Consider the following 20375-nt stretch of genomic DNA (forward strand, 5'->3'; position numbering starts at 1 on the left):
AGGTATTTGTAGTTGTCCACATATTCACATAAGTCAGAACCGTCCAGAGTAGTGATGCTAGTCGGGCGGGCGGGTGCGGGCAGCAATCGGTTGAATAGCATGCACTTAGTTTTACTAGCATTTAAAAGCAGTTGGAGGCCTCGGACAGAGTGTTGTATGGCATTGAAGCTTGTTTGGAGGTTTGTTAGCACAGTGTCCAAAGAAGGGCCAGATGTATGTTGTCTGCGTAGAGGTGGATCAGAGAATCACCAGCAGCAAGAGCGACATCATTAATATATACAGAGAAAAGGACCAAGAATTGAACCCTGTGGCACCCCCATAGAGACTGCCAGAAGTCCGGACAAAAGGCCCTCCGATTTGACACACTGAACTCTATCTGAGAAGTAGTTGGTGAACCAGGCGAGGCAGTCATTTGAGACGCCAAGGTTATTGAGTCTGCCGATAAGAATGCGGTGATTGACAGAGTCGTTCATTGCTGCGACTTGCTTGGTAGTTGAGATTTCTGCTCTTCACTCCGCCAGTTTAACCTACATTTCACTGATCTTAGTAGCAGAAAGCATTTTTGTCTGCAGTTTTCGGTTTGGCTATTTGTTTCAAGTGTATGTGGCGGTTCTAGCCTCTATGGCACCCTGGACGAACCCCCCCCTTCAGTAGCCGCGCCCGCTGGGGGTGGCATGATGCTGCCCTGGGCGGCTGCCCATGTCGCCCATACTTAAATCTATTACTGATTTTGTATTAGTCTATAAATAAATCTCTTTGCCAAAATTCATCATCTCTCCCATGTCTTATTCGATTAGTATTTTTGAAAGTGTAAGGACAATAATTCAGCCATAATTGTTCTCAAATGTTTATTGCTTGCCAACATTTTACTCCCTCCTCTATGTTTAATATAGCACACATACATAAATTATTCATTTTGTTTGCCTATCCTGACGTGAAGTTTGTTCTGGCAGGGGGGAGATTTTCGGCACGACACCAGTGTTGTAACAACATTTTAGGGCATAGCAGCCAGAGCAGTTATTAGATATGATCTGTCATTTCATCATCATCATCTGGACTGTCATTACAGTACATGTAAGTAGAGTGACCACTATACTGATCCGTCATAACATAATGAATTGAAGACAAAACACACAATGAGCCATTTCAAGTTTTAATGACCTTGTAAAGAACAAGAGGGAAGATGATTGTACAGCTACAACAATATACATACAGAGTTACCCTGTAACCCTTTTCATAGCATTATATATTCACAAATGCTTCCTTGATAAATTAGATTTGTTTCTATGTTAGGATCAAACATATCAGTTTCCCATCAGCAGAAGTGGTCAGGGATGACCATGCACTGTGGCAAGTGTTTGTGATTCACAGCAGTTTAATGACTATGTAATATGTAGAAAACTTTCAATATCTGTACAATATGTTTTTTATTACATTACGAGTTTACTCTTTCAATACCCATCTGAGTTGATAACACAATACACATTACTGGAGCTGAGGGACAACACACCATTTAAAGGTCATCTTTGATTAAGCCGACATGTGCAGCGTATACCATGAATGTGGTCTCCGCGAACGAGGGAACATTGCCTTTAAAATGCACATTGTGGACGAAGCGCGATTGGATTGAATTCTAGCCATAGTCTAACCAGAATCTTTCTCCAGTTATTTCCAGTTGTCCCAACAAACTGTTGAGGTGAAGTTTCTCAATACTTGGGCAGCGGAACAGTTTCCTCCTGCCTCTTATCTGGTTAATGTACTTACATAGTTTGTCACACATTTTCCAGAATTGTAGAACATTCTGTTGGCAGGTCACATAGTATACATCCCCTATTCCCTATACTGTGCCCTCCCTACCTTTGATCAGGACCCATAGGACTCTGGTCAAAAGTTGTGCACTATGTAGGGAATAGGGTGCCATTTGGGAAGCAGACATTTTCTTTTGATGTTTGGATGCATGAGAATAACATCATACACACACACACACACACACACACACACACTGTGCACATTCCACATCTTTTTCACTCACAGTCTCACATACATAATAAAGACCAGTGAAGGCTGGTAGGAGGAGCTGTAGGAGGACGGGTTTATTATAATGTCTGGAATGGAATAAATGGAACAGTATCAAACATATGGAAATCACATGTTTGACTCTGTTCCATCAATTCCATTCTAGCCATTACAATGAGTCTGCTCTCCTACAGCTCCTCCTACCAGCCTCTTCTGATACAGCCATAGATAAAAACAGCCTAGAGGCGAGAGACAGCTTCGGTCACACCATCAGATGCATCAGTCAGTGATGAAGTGTACAAATTTCACAGGGAAGACCCCTCTCCTGGTCGGCTCCCCCTCCATATGTCCAAACTGTAATATACACAGGACAGGATACAGTCAGTGGTACAGATATGACAACACTTGAGTGTGAGTGAGTGTGTGTATATATACAGTACTTACCCACCACTCCGGGTCCTCCTCTCCGTCCACTACGATCACCTCTCCTTCTGTGAATGTCAACTCATCTGAGTTATCAGCAGAACAGTTGTAGATGGCTTTCACTCTCTTGGGTTTCGGTTTCTGAGTGCGATAAAGGCCAAATAATACAAAGTGAGGCAAGACAATGTTAGTTTATGATTTTGCAAGTGTTCAATCAGTCCTGATGGTAAATCCCAAGACTGTAAATATGACTTGATCATAATCAGTGTAAATGTGATATTACTGTATTGCTATAATAGTCTGTGTGTGAGGTAGTGATTGCACAGCTCTAATTGGAGCTAATGATTGGCTGAGGTCAGGTCCTGTGTGGCTCAGTTGGTAGAGCATGGCGTTAGCAACATCACGATTGTGGGTTCCTTTCCCACTAGGGCCACCCATAAGAAAATGTATGCACACACTGCTCTAAGTTGCTTTGGATAAAAGTGTCTGCTAAATGGCATATTTTATTATTATATGAGGCGCTTACAGGGTGGTTGGCGCGGGGCTTCAGTGTTGGAGGTGAGGTGGGACCAGAGCTGTGAGGGGAGCCAGGTACAGGTGCAGCCTTTACTGCTCACACAAACAAAAAGACACACAGAGACAGGAATCATCAATTCATTGACGTAACACATAGAATAAAGCCGCAATTGTAAAAGAAGATTTAGAACTACAGTTTAATTCCCTTCAATGATGTTTATTGCTGAGACGTTTCGGCTCCTTTGTTAAAGCACATATAGTTGAAGTCGGAAGTTTACATACGCTTAGGTTGGAATCATTAAAACTCGTTTTTCAACCACTCCACAAATTTCTTGTTAACAAACTATAGTTTTGGCAAGTCGGTTAGAACATCTACTTTGTGCATGACACAAGTCATTTTTCCAACAATTGTTTACAGACAGATTATTTCACTTATACACCATGACAGCGCAATACACAAGGAGTGGAACAGTGGCAAAGGTACCCACAGGACAAACAGAATAATATTAGTCTGTATCACAATTCCAGTGGGTCAGAAGTTTACATACACTAAATTGACTGTGCCTTTAAACAGCTTGGAAAATTCCAGAAAATGATGTCATGGCTTTAGAAGCTTCTGATAGGATAAGTGACATCATTTGAGTCAATTGGAGGTGTACCTGTGGATGTATTTCAAGGCCTACCTTCAAACTCAGTCCCTCTTTGGTTGACATCAGGGGAAAATCAAAATTAGCCAAGACCTCAGAAAAAAAAGTTGTAGACCTCCACAAGTCTGGTTCATCCTTGGGAGCAATTTCCAAACGCCTGAAGGTACCACATTCATCTGTACAAACAATAGCACGCAAGTATGAACACCATGGAACCACGCAGCCATCATACCGCTCAGGAAGGAGATGCATTCGGTCTCCTAGAGATTAACGTACTTTGGTGCGAAAAGTGCAAATCAATCCCAGAACAACAGCAAAGGACCTTGTGAAGATGCTGGAGGAAACAGATACAAAGTATCTATATCCACAGTAAAAGGAGTCCGATATCGACATAACCTGAAAGGCCGCTCAGCAAGGAAGAAGCCACTGCTCAAACCGCCATAAAAAAGCCAGACTACAGTTTGCAACTGCACATGGGGACAAATATCGTACTTTTTGGAGAAATATCCTCTGGTCTGATGAAACAAAAATAACTGTTTGGCCATAATGACCATCGTTATGTTTGGAGGAAAAAGGGGGAGGCTTGCAAGCCAAAGAACACCATCCCAACTGTGAAGCACGGGGGTGGCAGCATCATGTTGTAGGGGTGCTGCAGGAGGGACTGGTGCACTTCACAAAATAGATGGCATCATGAGGCAGGAACATTATGTGGATATATTGAAGCAACATCTCAAGACATCAGTCAGGAAGTTAAAGCTTGGTCGCAAATGAGTCTTCCAAATGGACAATAACCCCAAGCATACTTCCAAAGTTGTGGGAAAATGGCTAAAGGACAACAAAGTCAGGTATTGGAGTGTCCATCACGAAGCCCTGACTTCAATCCCATAGAACATTTGTGGGAAGAACTGAAAAAGCGTATGCGAGCGAGGAGGCCTACAAACCTGACTCAGTTACACCAGCTCTGTCAGGAGGAATGGGCCAAAATTCACCCAATTTATTGTGGGAAGCTTGTGGAAGGCTACCCGAAACATTTGACCCAAGATAAACAATTTAAAGGCAATGCTACCAAATACTAATTGAGTGTATATAAACTTCTGACCCACTGGGAATATGATGAAAGAAATAAAAGCTGAAATAAATCATTATCTCTGCTATTATTCTGACATTTCACATTCTTAAAATAAAGTGGTGATCTTAACTGACCTAAGACAGGGAATTTTTACTGGGATTAAATGTCAGGAATGGTGAAAAACTGAGTTTAAATGTATTTGGCTAAGGTGTATGTAAACTTCCAACTTCAACTGTACATTAAAGCTGTTTGAATCAGAACAGACCAGTTATTTAATATTTTATAATAATTGTATTTGTCTGTTTACCTGGTCCATCAGTTAGTCCAGCAGTCCTGGTGGGAGGTCCTTTAGGAGTGGGTTTATCTGAACTGAACCCACACATACACGAAGGGTCTTAGTTAACTGATAATCACTAGATGGAGAACGGGGAGTGAAACCAATCCATCCATCTACTGTATCTATCTATCCACAGGTTCTCCCTCATCCCATCTACACACATTATGCAATACTCTTGAATGAGAACATATGAGCATGCAGTTTAAGAATTCAAAACATCATCCTTCCATGGTCAGTGGCCATATGTGTCTCCGAGTAGAAGTGCTGATTTAGGATTAGGTTCCCCCTATCCACGTAATCCTATTCATTGTGATTTAAAATACTAAACGGATCCTAATTCAGCACTCTTACTCTAAAATGCTTGATAAATTCTGCCCCAGTTCTTACCTAGTCTGTGATTTAGGTGACTTGGGCCCTGTGGCTCTCCTGCTGGGATGGTGTGCGGGGACAGGAGAGGGGTGTGCGGGGACAGGAGGGGGCTGTGTGGGTTTGAAGGGGGGTGCTGTTGGTAGGACTGGTCCTCCTGGGATGACCGTTGGCACTGGAGGCCCAGGTAATACTGGAGGTAAAGGTGGTAGAGGACCAGTCTTATGGCCTCTAGGCTCCATCACATTGGTCCTCTTGTTCACAGGGGGAGGGGGAGCAGTTGGAGGAAGCACTACATGGAGAGAGGGGAGTGATATCAATCTATCTATCTATCACATAGTTATAAAGGCCTTTTTACATCTGCAGTCATTAAAAATGTACTTATATCTTGTAATACAGTGCTTTATTTGTGTTATTTATTGTGTAGTATGGTATAGTGCACTTACCATACATGGAGCTGTTGGGGTCTGGGGTGTGAGGGTTTGGGGGGTCTGAGGAGGACCTCTGTCTACCCACCACCTCCATAGGAGCTTGCTTCCACCGTGGACCTGCAAGGTTACAGTCATAGTGTATAGTGTAATGGTTGACCCTAACCATTTAGGGTCAACCATTTGTCACATAGGGTCAACCATTTGTCACTATTCCAGCAACACTTTCAAGGACCTATGGTCCAGCGCAGGGGTGACAAACTCAATTGCTGAAGGGCCAAGTAGCTGTGGGTTAGAAAAGGAGAGAGATAACACGATTTGAGTATATGAGCAGTAGCAATAAGGAGAGAGGTTGGTTTATGCCCTATTGGGGCGGTCGTGTTCTCCAGTAATACATTTGCAGACACTATAGTATTGGTTCTAATACAAGGTATTAAGTGCCGTGACCAATTAATAGGCACAAATACCATAACTATTCTCTGGGGAAGTGGGTCGCGCTACCTTGGAAAATAGTTCATAGAAGGTGTAGAGACGGGAGTGAAGAAATCTAAAACATCCTGGATACCGTCGGGAGAGGTTTGGGAATAATAACTATTGAAATGGTGACAGACGGCCCCGATTCTCCCTGTAAACTGGAACTAGAGGATTTTAATAAAGCCATGGAGGCGCTGAAAGAAGCGCACAAGCATTCTACCAATTCGGCTCGAATATGGGAAAATGTTTGCAAACTGGATCAAATTGGTCAGCATTTCCTGGCTAACGGAACAATCTAATCTGATAGAGAATTCAGGGAGGCAATTGTGACTTGACATAGAACCAGAATCAAAAGCTCAATATACCAACATTTTGATGTCATCATTCTATCAACAAAAAATACAAACCGATAAACCCGGAATTAGTAGAAGTACGCAGCCACAGAAAGATTGGGTACGGGAGTACATTGATAGAAGTTGCACTTCAGCTTTGGTGGCAGGTTTGAAACCTGTGATCAAAACGGCAATTGCGGGGGTAGTGGATGAAATAGAGCAGGGTGCTTTGAGTGGAATATAACTCTGCTCACTTTGCGGATGTGCGAGGGGTTAATAACAGCCACAGTGGAAGTCACTAACAGTGGTTTCAATGGCCAAGGTAAGACAAAGAAAAGTAGCGAAAAAACCCCAAAGCGTAGGGAGATAGATCCCTGTTTTAGATGTGGGGCCGTTGGGTATTGGAATAATGAGTGTAGAGTGGGAATGGAGCCTGTTGCATTCGGAGGTAATGCTGCCATGCAAGCGTTTGCCTCTTTTTCAAAAGAGCAGCAACAAAACCTCCTGAAAGTAGCGGGACAGGAAACTTTCACATAGGGGTGTATGGTATCGGTTCGATCGATAGTGGTTTATAGAGATGACAGTTTCTATGTGAAGGAAGACGGATGAGAACACGTTTTACACAACTTATTAATAGATGCCAGGGATCAAATATCGCGGATTCGTTATGATGAGAAATTGGCTAAATTTGCCACAGGAAAAAGTATTTTGGGTTAAAGAATCTAGGCGAAACACCCGGGGAATGGATTCTAAAGCGGTAACAAATAAAAAGTATCTGGCCAAACACTCCTGGCAACTCAGAAAACCGTGGGGGGTTTTAATCTCATGAGCCATTTTATGTCGTTTTATTATGAAATATATTTACATTTTATGTCATCTTATTCTGAAATATATTTCTAGAATGGACGAAAGGGTGGAGGGGGCACGAGGAATTAGCATTGGGGTACCAAACCTAAAACGAACTTTACATTTTTTTAGTTCATTGACATGGTGGTGCGGTAGTTATGGAGAATCATGGGGAAAAGAAACCAGTGAATCGTTAGACTCGGTGGTGAGATAATGTCGGAGAAAGTTGAAATGGAAGGAGTCAACGGCTCCCGCGGACATGTTATGATCAGTGTCTAAAGGGAAATAAGATTGTGTATGGTGTGATCATAGAACAGAGGCCATAAATCTCTGCGCTTGTAAACCTCACTGTGAATGTTAATCATCTTTATTTATTTTTTTGTTCACGTTTTATTATCATTGTTTGTCCATTTATAAGTCATTTCCAAATGTATGTAATGTTGAACAGTATGATGTCAAATGTTTAAAAAAAAGGGGGGACCGATGGGTTTGGATTTCTGAACTTGAAATATTATTCATCATTAGTTATACTAGAGACCTGAGGGGTGCCATAGCCGAGGGTCTACACCAGAAGTTAATGGTTATCTGTAGGAGGAAGCTATATGGTGGATGCAATTAAGCTTGGAATGTTTTGAGTGCAGGGAAAACGATCACGTGGCAGGCATTGATAAGGGGAGAGAGAGTCATGGACTAGTGATGAAGGGGGTCGAGGTCAGGCATTGATAAGGGGAGAGAGAGTCATGGACTAGTGATGAAGGGGGTCGAGGTCAGGCATTGATAAGGGGAGAGAGAGTCATGGACTAGTGATGAAGGGGGTCGAGGTCAGGCATTGATAAGGGGAGAGAGAGTCATGGACTAGTGATGAAGGGGGTCGAGGTCAGGCATTGATAAGGGGAGAGAGAGTCATGGACTAGTGATGAAGGGGGTCGAGGTCAGGCATTGATAAGGGGAGAGAGAGTCATGGACTAGTGATGAAGGGGGTCGAGGTCAGGCATTGATAAGGGGAGAGAGAGTCATGGACTAGTGATGAAGGGGGTCGAGGTCAGGCATTGATAAGGGGAGAGAGAGTCATGGACTAGTGATGAAGGGGGTCGAGGTCAGGTCAAGCCACGTTAAGGGAGAGGAAAAGTTTATTGCCCATATCACTTAGTTTCCTGCCTAGCAATAAAGATACAATGTTAAACGAGATGGAGACTCCACCCAAAGTGGGGTACAAATACCACCATGATGGTAAACATGTTGTGTTCGATTCAGCTGTTTGATCCTTTGAGAAGAATAAACTTGGTTTGAGCTTTCATAGTGTCCATTGAGTTCTTACTCTGATAATTAGAACCTAACGAAAGGAAATAACAAAAACCAGAAGACACCCTCCAGAACTTGAGTTTGACACCCCTGACCTAATGCATGACCTATGACCTATGCTCATTGCCGTCCGACTGACCTTTGGTGGCTGTCCTGGGGGGAAGGTGAGGGATGGGTACCACCGGTAAAGCTGGCACGCCGGAGGGAGGGGGGCTGAGTTCCAGGATGGTGCCATAGGTCTCGTTGTTCATCATCATGCTGGGGAGATGGGCTCTCTGCTTGTCTCTGGCCAGGCTGGCTGCGTCGCGGGCCAGGGAGGCCATGTTGGGACCACCAGGCATTGGACCCATGAGACCACTGCTCGGGACGAAACAGCTGACAGGACGTTCCTGCTCTGACCGTCTGTGGGGGATGGGCTGGTTATGGGGGATAGGACGCACAGGTAGAGATCATTAGCAGGCTAGTAATGCTATCGATGCCATCTATTTTAACAATTCGAAACAGATGGTGATATGCTACATACACAGCATAGCACAGCCTACATACACAGCATAGCACAGCCTTCATGCACAGCATAGCACAGCCTTCATGCACAGCATAGCAGAGCCTTCATGCACAGCATAGCACAGCCTTCATGCACAGCATAGCACAGCCTCCATGCACAGCATAGCACAGCCTACATACACAGCATAGCACAGCCTCCATGCATAGCATAGCACAGCCTACATACACAGCATAGCACAGCCTACATGCACAGCATAGCACAGCCTCCATGCACAGCATAGCACAGCCTCCATGCACAGCATAGCACAGCCTACATACACAGCATAGCACAGCCTACATGCACAGCCTCCATGCACAGCATAGCACAGCCTACATACACAGCATAGCACAGCCTCCATGCACAGCATAGCACAGCCTCCATGCACAGCATAGCACAGCCTACATGCACAGCATAGCACAGCCTCCATGCACAGCATAGCACAGCCTACATGCACAGCATAGCACAGCCTCCATGCACAGCATAGCACAGCCTACATACACAGCATAGCACAGCCTACATACACAGCATAGCACAGCCTCCATGCACAGCATAGCACAGCCTACATACACAGCATAGCACAGCCTACATACACCGCATAGCACAGCCTACAAGCACGGCATAGCACAGCCTACATGCACAGCATAGGACAGCCTACATGCACAGCATAGCACAGCCTACATTCACAGCATAGCACAGCTTATATGCATAGCAAGTGTGTCTGGTATACAGTAGGCAGCACCGATTTCCCCTGGGATGTCATAAACACATACACTACATGACCAAAAGTATGTGGACATCTGCTCGTCAAACATCTCATTCCAAATCATGGGCATTAATATGAACATGGTCCCCCCTTTGCTGCTTTAACAGCCTCCACTCTGTTAGATTTCAGTGCAGCCTTTGATATTATTGACCACAATCGAAAACGGGGTCACTTAGAAATGTCCTTGTTTTTGAAAGAAAAGCAAATTGTTTGCCCATTTAAATAACATCAAATTGATCAGAAATACAGTGTGGACATTGTTAATGTTGTAAATGACTATTGTTGCTGGAAACGGCGGATTTTTATTGGAATATCTACATAATCGAACCCACAAATGCTGATGCTCCAGATACTCAACTAGTCTAAAAAAGTCCAGTTTTATTGCTTCTTTAATCAGGACAACAGTTTTCAGCTGTGCTAACATAATTGCAAAAGGGTTTTCTAATCATCAATTAGCCTTTTAAAATGATAAACTTGGATTAGCTAACACAATGTGCCATTGCAACACAGGAGTGATGGTTGCTGATAATGGGCCTCTGTATGCCTATGTAGATATTCCATTAAAAATCTGCCGTTTCCAGCTACAATAGTCATGTACAACATTAACAATGTCTACACTGTATTTCTGATCAATTTTATGTTATTTTAATGGACAAAAAATGTGCTTTTCTTTCAAAAACAAGTACATTTCTAAGTAACTCCAAACTTTTGAACGGTAGTGTATGTGTTATGGCTTTTCAACCTCTGCTATATCGTGGATTCAGAGCTCTCTACTGTATCTAATAGAACTCAGAGGGTTTACTTTAATGGAAGCTTCTCTAACGTCAAGCATGTAAAGTGTGGTGTAATGCAGGGCAGCTCTCTAGGCCCTCTACTCTTTTCTATTTTTACCAATGACTTGCCACTGGCATTAAACAAAGCATGTGTGTCCATGTATGCTGATGATTCAACCATACAGCAATTTTCAACACACTCCACAAAGCAAGTCCCCCAGTCTCTAGCTTGATCTTATCTTACTTATTGTCCAGTCATATGGTCAAGTGCTGCAAAGAAAGACCTAGTTAGAATGCAGCTGGCCAAGAACAGTTTGGGATGAGTTGGACCGCAGAGTGAAGGAAAAGCAGCCAACAGGTGCTCAGCATATGCGGGAACTTCTTCAAGACTATTGGAAAAGCATTCCAGGTGAAGCTTGTTGAGAGAATGCCAAGAGTGTGCAAAGCTGTCATCAAGGCAAAGGGTGGCTACTTTGAAGAATCTCAAATATAAAATATATTTTGATTTGTTTAACACTTTTTTGGTTACTACATGATTCCATAGTTTTAATATCTTCACTATTATTCTACAATGTAGAAAATAGTAAAAATAAAGAAAACCCTGGAATGAGTAGGTGTGTCCAAACTTTTGATTGGTACTGTATATACATTTTAACATTTTTGTTTGTTTTTAATGTTTTTTTTGTTACGTGTCAGACTATCTGTCGCCATGGGGATCCTAATAAATCAAATCAAAATAAAGGTCAACTAACTCACCTTGTCCTCCATCTCATCTTCGCTCTCGTCCAGGTCATCGTCGTTGCTGAGCCGCCACTCATACTCCACATGCACATGGACGTTGAACTTCCCCGTCTCGGCCTGGGTCAGCTGAACACCACAAAGACAACAAACGTATCTGCTGTTACCCATCTTGATCATATGGCATCATGGACTCTCCTCTAATTAAGAGGATCATCATATTGTTATAGGCTGTTTCCTAATCCTCCACTCTTTTCCAAAAGTGTGCCTTTGCCCTCTCCCTGTCATGGATTTAAAAGCATATGAATGGTGTAAGCATTGTCTGGTGGGAGTTTTCACTATTGTTAAATCCATGATGAGAAGTGTGCAAGTTAACACGTTGGGAAAAGGGTGGAGAATTGTGATGCAGTCATTGTGCTAAAATGTCTATGACCTTCAGATTACATTGCAAGCCTACACTCACCAGCTCCTCACACTGCGTATGTTTGAGGCGCTTGGCGATGTCCATTGGTGTTTCTCCTGCCTCGTTGGCTGCACACAGAGACAGACAAACCAACCAGAGCTTCATTAACGTGTTTCTATGGGACTTGACCAGCCCTTTATCATTTGTTTATGGGTTTGTATCCCAAATTGCACTCTATTCCATATATAGTGCACTACTTTTGACTAGAGCCCTATGAGCCCTGATTAAAAGTAGTGCACTATATAGGGAATAGGGTGCCATTTGGGATGCATAATGATCCTATGAGGGTACTTACCAATACTGACTGAGGCCCTGCCCCGCAGTAGCAGTTTGAGACACTCGCTGTTGTCGGTCAGGCAGCAGTAGTGCAGTGCCGTGCTCCCTTTGGCTGTCTGCTTCTCCAGGTTCCCACTTACACACATAGACAGAATTACAGACAGAGAGAGACACACACGTTGGTTTTACTATCCAAGTGGGGGACAAAAAATGTATACCCATTCAAAATCGTATTTTCCCTAACCCTAAACCTTACTCTTAACACCTAACCCTAATTCCTAACCCCTTCCCGTACCCTAATTCTAACCCTAAACCTAACCCCTAAGCCTAAAAAGCCTTATTTTACTATCCTTGTGAGGACTTTGGGAACCTAAAAAGAAAAGTTAAGTTAGACACACAGCTGAGAACTATCACCACAAGGGGGCAACACTGCCGTTCCTTGATATTGACAATTATTGGGAGAACAACTTCTGCTCCTATCTAAATATTTCATTATATGCTGTTAAATAACTTCCCCTCTTCACATTTGATATCTGAGAGCTTGTTTGCTTCTGCTACTATGAGCTATAAAACCAGCATCTTTTCACCCAGTACTTTAGTACCTATTTTGGGCCAGGAAGTCCACAATATGGAGGGAGTTGCGGTCCACCATTCGTACTGCTAGGTGTAGTGCTGTCTCACCCGGTTCCTGAGGGCATGAAACAATGACAACTCAAGACAACAGTTCGACAACATCAGAGTTAGAAACATATAGCCAATATACCTACCAATCAGAGGCATTCAAATATGACAAATCACACAAAAACATCATTATAAAACTAGAAAAACCAGTCAAGCTTTTTAAGTCCATGAGGGACTTCAAGACTAATATTTCTCTCATGTCATTGTTAGAAGGCAATGTCTACTTCCCAAATGGCACCCTATTCCCTATATAGTGCACTATTTTTGACCAGGGCCCATAGTGCTCTGGTGAAAAGTAGTGGACTATGTACGAAATAGGGTGCCATTTGGGACGCAGAAGTGTCAATCATCTCACATGCTCATTGGTCAGCGGGATGGTCTCCATCAGGTCCACTCCTTCAGCATAGACCTGGATGAGAGAGAGGATGTCTCGGGTCTTCACTGCCTCACACAGGACTTGCAGCCTGGACGCCACGTCCGCACACTTCCTCTGAGCAAAACGCTTCTCCGTGTACTTGGCTGTGATGTAGTCCTTCCTCGTCTGCCTGAGGGAGACAAGAGCCCACACAGATAGATGATCAAATACCAGGAAAGAGACAGGAAACAAGTGCAAACCTGCGTACAAATTGGCACCCTCTCCCTTATATATTAGTGCACAGGAGGTTGGTGGCACCTTAATTGGGGAGGACGGGCTTGTGGTAATGGCTGGAGTGGAAGGGGTAGAATGGTATCAAACACATGATTTGTTGCCATTCCCTTCGCTCGGTTCCATACATTATTATGAGCCGTCCTCCCCTCAGCAGCACAGTGCACTACATTTTTAAAAAAAAAATTACATTTATTTAACCTTTATTTTACTAGGCAAGTCAGTTAAGAACTAATTCTTATTTACAATGACGGCCTACACCGGTCAAACATGGACGGCGCTGGGCCAATTCTGCGCCACCCTATGGGACTCCCAATTACGGCTGGTTGTGATATAACCTGGATTCGAACCAGGGTGTCTGTAGACCAGGGCCCATTGAATTGGGTGCCATTTTGGACACAAGCTAAGACATTCAGGACTATAAACAGTATAAAAAAAGAAGTGAAACGTATTCGACTTAATGTGAAATGAAATCTATTCAGTGTTGTTCCTGTTTTGTGTGGCCTGCCCTGCAGTCTGTCACTTACATGTCACTGGAGGGGTTCGGTTTAGTCACGCTCTGTGCAGACAGGTCCGCCTCCATGATCTCATTGAAACCTGCGTTCCCTACATTCTTAGCCAGCTGGGGAAGACCAGGTAGAGCACACGTCAATTTCGTATCTGCTCAGCCTTTATTAATCTAGCCTGGTCCCAGATTTGTTTGTGACGAACATGGACAATGACCATAGGAGTTGTCAAGACACCATGAACAGATCTGGGGACCACACTACTAATAATCTAACTAACTATACTATAGTACAAAAGTCTGTCAAATACAATACTAAAAGCCTGTAGTATCTACCAGGAGCTCTGAGGTTCCCAGGACGTCCAGTGTGAGAGACTGTATTCTAGAGTAGTGGACACCCATCTCCCTGTGGATTCCAGAACACTCGATGCAGATGAGCACTCCCAGGTTAGTGGAGAGCCAGGTGGGATCTGAAGACAGAGATAGAGGATATTATCAGTGTTAAGACTAGTGTGCTGTATCCCGGGGTGGTCTGCCTTTTCCCAGCATGCTCTGTGTGTCACTCACTGGGCGCTCCACAGTCGCAGCACACATCGTTGCCGCTCATCCTCTCGACCTCGCTGACGATGGCCTTGGTCAGCTCCTGGACTATGTTGTTCTCCCCTCCCTCGTCCTGGTCTCCTTTGAAGGCATCGTTCAGGGCTTCCTCCTTACTGTTCTGCAGGACTGAGATCCATCTGAAAACACAGGCAGCCGAGAGAACCAGTGAGCTCCGAGGGCAAAAGTTGAGTCCCATATGGCACCCTATTCCCTATGTAGTACACTACCTTTGACCGGAGCCCTATGGGGAATAGGGTTCCATTAGTGACGCGAAAAACTTTAAAGAGAATCGGAGAGACCAATTACATGTCCCACTGTATCATGTACACACATAATGATGTACACACCACGTTCACACACAAACATGCATAGTGCAAAAGGCACAGACAGGCACAGTACTTACATCTGACACTCTGCCTCATCCTCAGCTTGAAAGTGATATGTTCTGTCATCTGTTTAGACAAATAATAGGCTGATTGAGCAACATGCAACTGACACTTGCAGTAAGAGATGCTAAGAGATTCGATGGAAGATGCATGTCTGTCATTCAATAAATATCATATCATAGAGTCTACGGAATAAAATCTGTGAAATAAAGTATGTTTTCTATCATGCTTTTGGTATTTTAGCTAGATATTCAGACTAGTGTTGCAGAGGTTTGAGATGGAGCATCAAAGTGCTGCTTAAGTTACGTGAGAAGAGATCAAAGCTTTTCTTCTCATCCGGGTTACGCTTCACTTGACAGGTTAGCAGGTTGAGTTTAGCTGGTGGTGTGTTAGCCTATGAGAGAGGAGCAGAGAAGAGTAAGAGAACCGAGGGGGCCAGACTGCTGAAGTTGATCATATTGTATTCATGCCACTTTCCCAGTTGGGTAATGCAAAACAGTAAAATTACTTTTAATAAAAAACATTATTTCAAAAATAAAAAAAGAACGTCAAATGCAGCAGCCTCCTAGAAATGTATCGTTGGCCTTTTCCTCTCTGTCCTGTTGAATGAAACGTTATGCTTACAGCCACATCTCTGTGAAGGCCCAAAGAACAGCAGTGTTGTCGCACAAATACTGTCCAGTTATTTAATGTGAAATGCAGGGAAACAGAGGGGAATTCACTGTGGAAGCCATGCTCAGGGGGAATTTTAGCTTTCAAACAATATCTTAGTACTGTGTCTGGCGAGAAGCTGCTATAATGTTAGAGGTTTTAGGACCGGACACAGGTTTGTCAGTCACTGAAACGTTCAGTCACGACATTCTGTGATCACAACTGAGACAATGCTATGCCATTAGGACAATAACGTTGGAGCTCAGGGTAATGTTGTCAAGAGGAAAGGCATGCCCAAAAGATCTTGTACTGGTTTGTGATTGGATTCCTAGAAGAGATCAACAGGAATCCAGTCAAGTTTGAGAGTACTGGTTAGTAATGAAATCACCCCGCCTGCCGACCAAAAACAGAAGAGTTCAATTCCTCTTCCCACCATTCTGTCTATCATCCTTTTCCTTATGCTCTTCCTTCTGTTGATCTTTCTCTTATTCTTGCTCTCTCCTAACCTGTTGTTTGGCTCTTCAAATAAAAAGGTAATAATAATAATTGTACTTCGTCGTCCACATCTTATTTTTTTCCCAATTTACGGAAGAAATGTGTCCAAAATAAAGACCTCACAGAATCCCACTGACTGACATGTAGTATGCACTGTATATTCAGACCGTAAGGAGAGGGCCATGCATGACAGCATGCATGAAGGAAAGTGAGTGACCAATAGGATAAGACAAAAACAGGAAGTCTCTTACCGTTCCATGGGAGATAGTCAGGAACCCGTTCTTCACCGAACACTTCCTCTTTTGCCACACCTTCCTGAGACTGAAGAAGAGTAAACATTCATTATTTCACTAGAACACTCTATTCCTCTACGGCACAGCTTCTATATCACAAACCCCAACCAGAAAGTGTACAGTATTATATAGAGCCATTATTTCATGGAACTCCCTTCCATCTCATATTGTTCAAATGAACAGCAAACCTGCTTTCAGGAAACAGATAAAGCAACACCTCATGGCACAATGCCTTTCCCCTATTTGACCTAGTTAGTTTGTGTGCATGTATTGATATGAAGGCCAAGTGTACATTTTTAAATGTATGTAGTTCTGTCCTTGATGTTCTTTCTATTAATGCTTTGTATTATGTCATGTTTCATGTTTTGTGTGAACCCCAGGAAGAGTTGCTGCTGCTTTCACAACAGCTAATAAAATACCAAACCATACCATTTCATGAACAGCAAATGGAATGATGTATGTGATAAGTCCATCCATATCATCATATTACCCCAACGCCTCGATTAAAAGCACATTTCCCTGCCTTTGGCGGGGAAACAAACAGCTCCTCTTGGCTCTGTGTAAGAGACCAGAGGCCAAATTGGGGATTGAAGCTCTGTCCACTCACCCCTCACTCTTCTTGTACAGCATTCCACAGCGTTCTGTACCGTGGGCCTTGTTCCCCTGGAGCTGGTGAAGGCTGTATCCTGTCTGCTTGGCCTGGGTCTCCTAATGCATCAGAGACACACTCAGTCATGAGGACATAACACTTCTCCCATCTCTCATAGCTCAGGTGTTCATCTGAATCAAGTTTCTTCGATGTCCTCTCCTGAAGGCCTATTCTACTCTACGCTGCTTAAAAATGATGGTGCTTGGCAATTCTATACAGCCCTTTTTGAGAGCCATATATGAAGCGAGCCATTGAACACTTTTTGGTTCTACATAGCACCATTTCTTCTAGCAGTGTAGGTGTACACCTTGCAGCCTTATTTCAATATATTCAGATAGAGTGAGTGACTCTAGAATCTGGAAGCAATTGAGATTTGAATGGAGGACTTGAGCAGAGCCTTGCATTCAGAAAGAACTACAGATATCAATGTGTGCAGTGGTCAGGAAGTTGAAAGCTGTTTGTATTTCCTTAAAATTCTATCTGTGGTTCAGAACATTGATTATGGCTTTATCCCAAATAGCACCCTATGGGCCATGGTAAAAGGTAGTGCACTATATAGGGAATAGGGTGCAATTTGGAACTCCGCCTTGATTGGGGAAAGAGCTAAAGTTCACCAAGAAAGCAGACATTCCCTCTCCTAGCCACTGGTGGAAACCATGATCAGTCTATTCCATTGTAACATGACACGACACACGAGACTAGTCATCTATACTCCTGTAAGTAGACTAGGGTCTTGTGAGGGAGAACTACTGGCTTTTCCTATTTTCCTATGACAAGACAGGCAAGACTAAATACATTACAGTATATGTGCTATAACTGGTCTGTCATTGGATTAGGTCCCTTCTCACTGCTACCAAGCTAATGTAACTGGTGGGGTCTGACCACTGGTCTCCTACTCAGTAAACCAATGGCCTAACCATAAGAACAAGAGGAGATTCCCTCTTGGGCCAGAGGTGACACTAGTTTTAAGTCGCAGGCAGGCAGGGCTACCTCATCCCAAGGGTGTGACTCTAAATCACCTCCGCTACTTACTCCAGTGATTGAGAGCTCACCTCTTTCTGTTCAGACTGTAGGGAGGACTTGAGAACGTCTCTGAGCTCACTAAGCTGTTTCCTCTCTCCATCTTGGGTCTGTTTGATCTGAGAAACAGGAAGTGAGAGAACTTGGTGAGGTGAGTGACACATTATTGACAGACAGGCAGTAAAACCATGGTAACATCCAAAGAGAATATTATAAAATATGGATGCTAGTAGAGAGTGGCTCACTATAGTCAAGTCTGTAGCCAGTTTCTCTATGGAAGGTTTGAGGCTATTCACTGTGTTCAGACCATCCTGGAAAAAGCTGTGAGGAGAGAGGAAACAGAGGTCACCAGGAGTCAAGATGGGTCAAGCATTAGCCTCATACAAAAGACAAATGCATTGACTAAACAGTGCTAATCTGACTAAACAGTGCTAATCTGACTAAACAGTGCTAATCTGACTAAACAGTGCTAATCTGACTAAACAGTGCGAATCTGACTAAACAGTGCGAATCTGACTAAACAGTGCTAATCTGAAATCACTTGTAAATGAAAACAACATACTTGCATTGGGCATGAAAATATTTGATGAGGTTCTGGAGAAAATCGACCCCCTTCTTTGTTTTAATTTCATTCACTTTGAGAAGATACTGTAGACAAAATAAGACATACCGAGTAACAATATTAACGGACATGTGTAAATACTCCTCAGTGGACCCTGTCGTGTCTTCTTTCCTGCATAGCCTCTGATAGGTGAAATAATTAGTTAGCCAGTTTCAACCTTCTCACCTCACACATCTGGAGCTGAAAGAGGCGTCTCTCCTTCTCCATCTCCTCAGCGATCTCTCCTCCACTGAACTCTGTCCGTATCATCCCATGCTGCTTAGCATGCTCCTTCTTCTCCTTCTCTATCTTAGTGCTGCAGGGAACACAGAGGTCTCAGTGATGATGATGATGAAGCACAGGATGAATGGATGAAGAAGGAAAATCATTCACTAATTAACATGATATCAATATCTGCTCAATCAAAACTTACAAACAACCGGTTGCAGCATTACCATAAAAATGGAGGACGCAAGTGGAAAAGGAAGAAGGTAGGAAACTTGTTTGCCTGCCATATATTAAAGATTGGCTGAAAGAAATTGGAATAAATAGAAAACTATACCAGTTTTATTTGAGGACAGAAATGTTGACAGCTGTGCCATACAGGTAAAATAAATGGGAAGAGATTTTCGATGTACCGATTCCATGGCACATGGTTTATGAACTGGTACAAAAAAACTACACTTGATTCGACACTTCAATTTAAATGATTATATACAATTCTTGCCACCAACAGAATGCTATACATATGGGGCATACAACAATCTCAGCTCTGTAGATTTTGCTGCGAAGAGACAAAATCAATAGATCATTTATTCTGGTACTACCCATATACTACCCCTAAAGAAATCATAACATTCACTTAAAATTAACCTTACAAATAGCAGCGTTGGGTGATTTGGAAAGCCATAATCAGCCAATAAATAATATAATAATACTCGTAGGAAAGGTTTTCATCTTTAGCTCACAATCTGAAAGGTTAAAACTGATGTAAAACATCACAGTACAATTGAAAAATATATGACACATGGAAACCAAACAAGGGTGGTCTATGGTGATAGGTGGGATTAAAGAGCTTATATTTGGTAATGTATTATTGTTATGTGACTGCTTTCTATAAAAGTACCATGTATGTAAAAGGTATATGTAAAATGTATGTACAAGTAGCAGAAAACCTGTAAAAAAAACAAAAAATATGTTTGTCCTCCGAAGATGGGATGGGTTAATAAAAAATAAAATATCAATACTTACTCTCCTCAGTTTATGTTAAGAGTTATTAAACCGTTATCACTCTCAAACCACCAGTCAATCACATTAACCAAAAGGCTCTATGACTACGCCACAGGTGTTTGGTACAAGGCATTGGTCTTTAGTAAACTAGTAACTCTTAAATGACCTGCCCAGCCTTCATACAGTGAACTAGAATGATCTCTATGTGAAGTAATTGATCAAATAAATGTATAAGAGCTTATTCACGTCTTTTATGCCTGTCATGTTGAAAATGAAAAGATACTGTTGGGACGTCCAACATGTAC

General features: G+C 42.9%; 1 protein-coding gene across 6 annotated transcripts in view; it reads right to left on the minus strand.

The window, feature by feature from the left end:
• Nucleotides 1-1139: 1139 nt before the first annotated feature.
• LOC129817638 (arf-GAP with SH3 domain, ANK repeat and PH domain-containing protein 2-like) overlaps nucleotides 1140-20375 on the minus strand; it is a 61725-nt gene continuing 42489 nt past the window's right edge. For all 6 annotated transcript variants that reach the window (XM_055873076.1, XM_055873078.1, XM_055873077.1 and 3 more), the window contains 23 exons: nucleotides 19027-19156; nucleotides 18802-18887; nucleotides 18485-18560; nucleotides 18272-18358; nucleotides 17178-17278; nucleotides 16529-16598; nucleotides 15438-15525; nucleotides 15149-15197; nucleotides 14713-14882; nucleotides 14482-14615; nucleotides 14168-14262; nucleotides 13350-13539; nucleotides 12916-13001; nucleotides 12333-12448; nucleotides 12038-12105; nucleotides 11593-11703; nucleotides 8896-9172; nucleotides 5821-5922; nucleotides 5396-5666; nucleotides 4979-5040; nucleotides 2966-3048; nucleotides 2461-2580; nucleotides 1140-2370 (listed from right to left, as the gene is read on the minus strand). In XM_055873076.1, the coding sequence (XP_055729051.1) occupies nucleotides 2296-2370; nucleotides 2461-2580; nucleotides 2966-3048; nucleotides 4979-5040; nucleotides 5396-5666; nucleotides 5821-5922; nucleotides 8896-9172; nucleotides 11593-11703; nucleotides 12038-12105; nucleotides 12333-12448; nucleotides 12916-13001; nucleotides 13350-13539; nucleotides 14168-14262; nucleotides 14482-14615; nucleotides 14713-14882; nucleotides 15149-15197; nucleotides 15438-15525; nucleotides 16529-16598; nucleotides 17178-17278; nucleotides 18272-18358; nucleotides 18485-18560; nucleotides 18802-18887; nucleotides 19027-19156 (2647 nt within the window). In that variant the 3' untranslated portion in view covers nucleotides 1140-2295. The remainder of the gene's footprint in view (nucleotides 2371-2460; nucleotides 2581-2965; nucleotides 3049-4978; nucleotides 5041-5395; nucleotides 5667-5820; nucleotides 5923-8895; nucleotides 9173-11592; nucleotides 11704-12037; nucleotides 12106-12332; nucleotides 12449-12915; nucleotides 13002-13349; nucleotides 13540-14167; nucleotides 14263-14481; nucleotides 14616-14712; nucleotides 14883-15148; nucleotides 15198-15437; nucleotides 15526-16528; nucleotides 16599-17177; nucleotides 17279-18271; nucleotides 18359-18484; nucleotides 18561-18801; nucleotides 18888-19026; nucleotides 19157-20375) is intronic.

This window comes from Salvelinus fontinalis, chromosome 20 (genome assembly GCF_029448725.1).
Source record: "Salvelinus fontinalis isolate EN_2023a chromosome 20, ASM2944872v1, whole genome shotgun sequence".
Taxonomy (NCBI): domain Eukaryota; kingdom Metazoa; phylum Chordata; class Actinopteri; order Salmoniformes; family Salmonidae; genus Salvelinus; species Salvelinus fontinalis.